The 7,819-nt window shown below is 35.9% G+C and overlaps 3 protein-coding genes across 3 annotated transcripts in view; 1 reads left to right on the forward strand and 2 right to left on the reverse strand.

Annotated features, from left to right (window-relative positions):
* The window catches only part of LOC107645620 (rapid alkalinization factor), a 2,946-nt gene extending 1,076 nt beyond the window's left edge, over window positions 1-1,870 (forward strand). The window contains exon 2 of the mRNA XM_016349695.2: window positions 209-1,870. Coding sequence (XP_016205181.1) covers window positions 209-513 — 305 coding nt within the window. The 3' untranslated portion in view covers window positions 514-1,870. The remainder of the gene's footprint in view (window positions 1-208) is intronic.
* LOC107645623 (heat shock factor-binding protein 1) lies at window positions 1,642-3,597 on the reverse strand. The gene is made up of 5 exons (XM_016349699.2): window positions 3,421-3,597; window positions 3,010-3,063; window positions 2,570-2,593; window positions 2,445-2,487; window positions 1,642-2,034 (listed from the first exon to the last, which is right to left on the reverse strand). Exons 1-5 carry the CDS (start codon window positions 3,580-3,582, stop codon window positions 1,904-1,906), a joined length of 414 nt encoding a protein of 137 aa, XP_016205185.2. The 5' UTR covers window positions 3,583-3,597; the 3' UTR covers window positions 1,642-1,903.
* Window positions 4,096-7,653, reverse strand: LOC107645621 (dol-P-Man:Man(5)GlcNAc(2)-PP-Dol alpha-1,3-mannosyltransferase). The gene is made up of 12 exons (XM_016349696.2): window positions 7,315-7,653; window positions 7,055-7,227; window positions 6,734-6,802; window positions 6,362-6,519; window positions 6,219-6,285; window positions 6,066-6,119; window positions 5,721-5,809; window positions 5,472-5,588; window positions 5,058-5,194; window positions 4,890-4,968; window positions 4,652-4,708; window positions 4,096-4,561 (listed from the first exon to the last, which is right to left on the reverse strand). The coding sequence occupies exons 1-12, from the start codon at window positions 7,505-7,507 to the stop codon at window positions 4,393-4,395; spliced, it is 1,362 nt and encodes a 453-aa protein (XP_016205182.1). The 5' UTR covers window positions 7,508-7,653; the 3' UTR covers window positions 4,096-4,392.

Below are 7,819 nucleotides of genomic sequence, written 5' to 3' on the forward strand. Positions count from 1 at the left end.
TAATATATATAAAATTGTCCATGTTTATCAAATTGAAATGCTTATTAAACAAGTTAAGTTCCCACTCACACTCTCCAAGTAAGAAACTTGTATAAAATGGAAACAACATAGAAAGTTGAGAGAAGAATAATAGCACCATATTTGTAACTGTAAGCATAAGCAATGGCAAGTGCCTTTGTCCTCCTAACCTTGTTTATGTTCACGGTAGTGATGTCCATGTCTCTGCCTAAGGCAACCGCCGTAGGCGACCATCGCCTAAGGCTGGTGGCAATGAGAGCAAGAAGTTGCCAAGGCTCCATAGAAGAGTGCATGGAAGAGGGTGAGTTGGTGGGGATGGAGTCTTCGCACAGGCGCATTCTAGCAACGTCGCAGTACATAAGCTATCAAGCGCTGCAGCGGAACACGGTACCATGCTCTCAAAGAGGTGCTTCCTACTACAACTGCAAGCCAGGTGCAGAGGCTAATCCTTATACCCGTGGTTGCACCACCATCACTCGTTGCCGCAATAGTTAGCACCAATTTCTTGCATCTTCTTATGGACTCACCATCAAGTTTCTTATGTTATTCCTATATGTACTTATCATTATCAGGCTTGTTCTGTTTTATTATGTTTGTGCTTTTTCATTTGATAAAATTTCCACCGGAGATTTCCATGGAAACATGAATGATATATCTACATATAATATTTTTGCTTTCCTGATTTAACAATTTTATATAATGAGTTTAATCGTAAAAATCTATATTGTTTTAAATGCAGAATTGCAAATCTCAAAATCTATATTTATTTATGCATGTACATGCATCTAAGCAAGCATAGGGAAGTGCAAGTCAAAAATAGTCAAATGAAATGAGTTAGATAGTAGTACTTAACACTTATTTTTGTTACCTCTGTCAATGATCTTACTTTCCTTGCTGCTTCTTCAAAGCCCACGTGCGGATAATACTATTTTTCACACACGTATCTAACTCAACTCTTCTATCATTGCTTGCTGTTCGGAAGAAAACAAGACAAACAGAAAAGGTGTTGAAATTAATCACTAGTAACATGTTTATTTGGGTTAAGACCTTTTTCCATGCTACTAATATTTTTCAATGATTTCGTTGGAATGCGAGTCTAAAGCCACCGCTGATAACTTGATATATATATGGGATTAAGTAGATGTGAAATTGGATAGCGCACCAAGATTCATTCTTCTTTCCCAGGAAACATATGGGAGATGCTATGGTTCCTAATATTCTATTAAGGCCCAAGATTCCCCAACATGGATAATGGATTGCTCCCCAAACTTTAGACTTTAGATAACCACAAGAAATATATCTTACATTACAGCACAGTACAGTGAAATCGAATACAAATTCTACTCTATCATTTGTATATTGAAGGATGGATTTGTCATTATAATCTAGAAATTACAATGAAAAACAAATAATAGAGAGTATTATAAATTTATAATTAAAAAAAGTGAACATTCCATCTCTAATTTATTTCATCTTCCACTCCATTCCATTCCATTCATTTCTCATTCTATTGTAACCCATTTTGCCAATGAAAACAAGGTTTGATTAAATCTGAAAACTGATACGTAGAGATTATGCAGGGCAGGTGCGAAGGATAGCAAAGTAAACACAATATTCGCAATGTAAATCAATAGGTAATAATATCTTCATCAAATAACACATGATCATATCCCATGTCGAAATGGCAAACAATTAGTCATCAGTACTCTATTTTTTCCGAAAAAAGAACAGTACGATATTTTGTTTAGCTACAAAGGAGAAAGTGCACTCATAGGTACATAGCAAATATATGAATTCTGAACCACTGATAAACACAGAACCAACAGTACCAAAATCCTGATGTATACGACACGAATATAAGGCAGTTGAAACATGAAAATGACACTTAAGCTGAACCCTCCTCTTTGGAATCTTCTGGTTTGGTACCTCCTGCAGGCGAGTTCTCCACTCCCATCTCTGCCCTTAGGTCATTGATGCTTTGCTCCAACTCATTTATACGGTTTCCCATCTCATCAAGTGCAATGAAGTCAAGGAAATCAACTATTTCAGCAACTCAAGTTGAACAAATCAACAATACCCATGTAAGAATTGGTATCAGTTTCCACCTGTGCCAACATGACACTGCAGATACAGAAGTACAAAACCTTACAATGCATTGGGGAACAATTTGCATATGCACAACCACGGTAAGGATGTATTTTCTTTAAAGGGAAAACGACCCCTAAGATTTAACTATGCATGGAAATAATTAATTATTCATTCAGCTATGCATGCATAGTTGCATACCAACATGTCTGTTTTTTCTAACCTATTCTGTAATATGGGTGTTTGCAGACTTGATGCTGAGATGCAAATAATAACTCAATTTTTCAAAGCACAAAATGTTCAATTATTTAAACACACAAGAGCCAAATTTAAAAGGATATTCTTTGTGACGATGGAGTCAGACATTGTCTGGAATCTATTTTGCTGCAAACAAAATTCTTATTAGCAAAAGTGAAATATATTGAAATTCAGCAAATCAGCAATGCAGCTCTTATATACATCTCACCATCTGCTGAAGAAGATTTTGCACCTGGAAAAAGATAGAGGGAAAGACATTGGTCAAAACTAATTGACATTCAAGAGAATGACAGCAGCAATTTAACTCATTAAACTATAATCCCATCCCAAACGTTACAATCTAGGACAATACTCTACACATTTCCACTCTCATAATGGAACATGGCACACTAGCCAGCATAGGTAAATGTAAGTAGCAGAAGGCAATAATGAAAACCAAATATTAAAAATAAGTAGCTCAAGATGTAAAATAGTAAGCTAAAATGTTCTCAAATGCTATTATAATGTAAAGCCACTCTCATCATGAACATTGGGATGCAGAGGATAACTCATAATCAAAAATCAATAAATAATTTACTAAAATGTGAGAACATGCAATAGCTGAGCAAAACCATTAATTCTTGATAGAGAAAAAGCTTAACAACTTACAAAAACTGTCATATCAGCAGTGCTTTGCTTTGGGTCTTCCGAATCTTGTCCGTCCTGCAATTACAAAACGTCACAAAGCCAATCTAAACAGAACGAAGGCAACAATGCAAAATCTAGGTATTGAAAACCTTAAAACATGAAATGAATCTAAAATAGGTAGCATCAACGGAAACACAATCAAAGAGGATTCTCAATCATGCGACGTCCAATTTGGGGGGTAAATCCGTGGTTCGGTAAACGTAGGAAAAGGATTCTGAATTGAAGAGGCATAATTAAGAGGCACATTGATGGGCGCTTTAGGGAATCGAGTTTCAGAAACCCTAATAGGGTCGAAAATTGAAATTAAGATCCGCAAATGAGAAAGGATGATGAAAATGAAAGGAAAAGAAGAAGAGAGAGAGAGAGACTAACCATGATGATGATGAACGCAGCAGCTCCACCTACAAAACGACGACTCTTTCTTTTCCAATTTTTTGAAACCAAAATAAAATTGCGATTGCAATCCACTCTCACGAACTCACTCCTCTGTATTTTTAGGTCCGTTGGGTTCGATGTGTAAATACTGTGTTGCATCTGTAGGTGTATGATCTTTCAAATTTTCAAATGAAGTATCGATGGGTATTCTCGTCATTTGACATGGGCAAAATTGAAGAGCATTGAGCGGCATTCCGTTCAATTTTATTCTTTTATTTATTTTTTCATATTCAAATTTGAATAGCTCATGTCATGGCACTATGGCAGTGCTGACTGCTGTTGATTAATGGTTAATTATGCCATTTTACAATTTCTGCACTTCATTTTTTTGTAGTTACAAAAAAAAAAATACACTTCTTTTTGTAGGTTTATTATGTCACATGGTTGCATGGTCGATCAATATAATCAGGGAAAGAAACAAACACATTAGATAGAGGAGAATAAGATTGTCCCTTACGATGCACTTCTACCATATAAGTATATTTATAATTTATTTTATTATTTCTAAAACTTAAAGCTAAAATAATTTACTGAAAGCACATTACTATTAAGTATTATCAACTAATATCAGATTCGTTATTGTATATATTTAATAAATGAAACAAACGGGTTAACAAGCAAGTGCTATTAATCCAGTAGTTAAAATACTACTCTTTATTTTTTGGGTTCTGATGGCAACACTCCTTTTAAGACATGCAAGTATGCAACACAAACCATCACTAAATATCCGTGCAAAACTTCTTACAGTAAGTTACAAGGTAAAGAAAACAAAAAGCAGAAAACTTGTCAAAATGTGACAGTCAAGATCTAAAGCGATTGTCATTCCTATGTTGCCTGAAGATACAACACAAAAATTTACATCAAAGAGGAAACTCATTTATCCAATTCATCCGTTGATGAACCTTTGAACTATTTGTGTTTGCGAGAGGAAGGTTTATCTTGTGCATAAGGATGCTCCGGTGGAGCAGACCACAAACCCCACAGAATAACTAAGTGAAGCCACAAAAGCAGAGCTGACGAGAGATTATTCGAAGGGAAGATATTCCAGCAGACCTCCACTCCGACGAATAAAATCAAGCTGATCGATAATACAGATATATGGATCTTTAATGGAAAGAGAAAAGGCCATGAAAATTGAAAGTAAAGCAAGGAACGTGGATTAACCTACCGCAGCAAGGTTGGGTATTGTGTTCTCCACAACAAGTAAGGTAAGCTATAGAAGTACCTGTACAATAGCCAAATTACAAGATTTAGTCCCATTGCACTTGTTACTTTCTTAAAATGCAACAGAATAAGTAGCTGGCAATAGAGTTGGTTTACACAACTGCACAGAGGCATAGTTAAACCAAGAAACTTATTCATCTAACGATAGTAATAGCAATAATTACAAATCCCAGCAGACTTACCACGAATAGAACTGATAATGCAATGACCGAGCACATACAATGCCAATGAAATTCCCAACAAACATAGTTGTCACAATATCTGATTAAAAGGCAAGATTCAGTATAACTTGTCACAAAAAGTGGAAGTACTATTATCCACTTAAATCCTGAATGAAAATTTTTACTCACGTTCTTTAGTGAGGATCTTGATGCTTGATGAACTACTCTTGCCAAACTTTGGAGAAGCAGAGGAAAAGAAAAGTGCAAACCTCAGCTTCATAGAGACAATTCTGGAATGCAGAAAGTTGAGAAGCCCTCCTTCATGTCTGTGAGCAATTAAATAAGTAAACATAAAAAATCCAGCTGCACAATATCTCAATCAAGTGTACAGCAGAATCCTACATATCACTATCATGACAAAAACGTTCATAATGCAAGTCAATGGATGATCATTATTAAATCGTTATCATGTTCAAGCTATCTGTTGCATCAAGACTTCTGGTCAATCATATTAATTTGATTATAATAATTAAGAAAACTTTTGCAACAATCCTTTCGGGATAGAATTTAAGGAAAAAAAAATAAATAAACATTTTTACCTACTTGCACCATCTATAATGCGCAAACAAAGCAAGTAATATGAGGTGAGCAGCCAACAAAAAGATTGCAAATCCCTTGGACACAAATACTGGTTCAGGGATGAATTTGAAGTTGACAGACCTGATGACATATAAGTAAATAATATTAATATATCAGAACACATAATAGAAACTATTAAAAAGATTAGAGAGAGAGAGAGAGGGGGGGGGGGAGAGGCATCAAATTCAAAATACAAACTAAGAGCACAAGTACCAGAAATGGATGAAGATACGGCCAAGATTGAAGGCTCTTGATATGTATGCAACCGGGTGTGAAACTAGGAAAGGAAGCCCCAATAATATCTGTAGGAGTATTTTACCGTAGAGTAGTTAATCAATGACAGCAAACCTGGCCAGTGCTTACTCTTGAGAACAAATCATTCTTGAAGCCTAATATGACCAACTCACCTAACAATGTGGAAAGAATATTTAAGAAATACACCAAGAATTGGTCATCACGATATTTGATCACATTGTAAAGCATTTTGAATAAAGTGACAAGAATATCATGAAAAAGGGTTAACATTTAACAACTGTTTTCAAGGAAACAGGTATGGACCTGAACCAGTGCTGCACCAGCTAATGCCCAAAACACCCCAATGATATCCATAGACTGCAAATATTTGGAGTAAAGGAGATTATATGAGCGCATTTGGGACAATTTCAAGCAGATAATAAATACAACATGCTCAACTGTCAATATTATCTGTACCTTTAGCATGAGGAGTAGTAAAGGTGGAGCATAAAGAAGCACATTCATCTTTACCGAAACAGCAACACTAACAAATAATTAGAGAAGTCTTGTAAACACTTTGACCTTATAGAAAGATGATTTTAGAGAGAGAGCACAATTACCTGAACACAATCAAACCTAGATTCCACCTTCTGTGCATGAGTAAGAGTAATGCAGCATGAAGAAACATCATGGCCACACAATCATTGAAGAGACGAAGCACAAAGATAGAATGCACTCTTTTGGATAGAGAAAGTAAACAAAGGGCCCACCATGGAAGCTGTCAAAGAATGTCAAAACAGTGTGAATCAAGACCAATAACAAATCAGAAGGTAAGGGTTGGAGAAAGATCAGAAATTAAGATCCTTAGGGCTCCAAAATGTGTTTCTTGTTTCTTTGTGGTACGTATGACTTATACAATTAGTTGAATGAAGGCCGTGTGAAAAAGAGTATGAAGAAGCACATCCGAACAGGCATAATGGAGGTTCCCTTACCACATCAGTCTTCACATAGATTAAGAGAATGATTGCCAGATTAATGATATACAAGATTCCAAACAAAATCTGCAGTAACAGAAAGAGAAACAAGCAATAAGCCACAATATCAAGTATTATTACTCCCATGAATTCACCAGTCATTGAACCATACTGAGTACTCTTCAATTGTGAATATTTTCAATAAAACATCACACCACATGACTAGTATATTAGTATTATAAATAGAGTGCTGTATCAGCAAAGGCAATTCCAAATTTCAACTAAATATAAGTTACAATAATCCTTGAAATGAAATGAATGAATGAGAAAGATAGTGACCTGAGCAGGGTAAACTTGTCCAGCAGTAAGATACTGAAATGCAGAATAAATGTAAAGGAAGCCAGCAGGGTAAACAAGAGGGCCAGTGTCACCTTTCAGGTTTCCGTAATCTCTCTCCCCTTCCAGAAACCCGGTCACCTGTGACATATAAGCATCCCAATCTATCTTCGTATCTGAAATAATCAAAATTCAACAACAAAGATCAAATCGGGAACCGTTTCATCATTTTGTTTTGAATTCTGGTTTTGGTTCAAACTTACAGGGGACGAATGCGATTATGAGAGCGACGAGGACGGCATCGGCGAAGAGAAGAGAAGCTGCGAAGGGTATTTTGGGGTTTTGGAGAAAAGTTATGGGTTTTGATCTGTTTCTGGGCGGTGGTGCGGAGCGCGTCACCGATTGAACAGCCATGGTTTCTGTGCTCTTCAGTTTTCTTCCTCCTCCTATTTCCATTTCCCACCACTCCGTCTCCGATCATCAACAAACGGAAACGATTTCGGACTTTCTGTCATCGATTTTTGCATGCTACTTTTTGGTCAACAAAACAATCTGGGTCGAAGGTTGAAAGGCCCACCTTCAGTATAACTCTCACTTTGGTCTTAACAACTCTCAAGTCTTAACTATTGCAGAGGCCCGGTACAGTGGTGCACCTTAACAGAAACAAATTTTATTGCATATAAAAAAAAATTTTAAAAATAAAAATTTATAATTACTGATTCACCAATTTTTTTATTATTTAATACTATAATATTATAAGTAGAATTA

This window comes from Arachis ipaensis, chromosome B06, assembly GCF_000816755.2.
Source record: "Arachis ipaensis cultivar K30076 chromosome B06, Araip1.1, whole genome shotgun sequence".
Taxonomy (NCBI): Eukaryota; Viridiplantae; Streptophyta; class Magnoliopsida; order Fabales; family Fabaceae; genus Arachis; species Arachis ipaensis.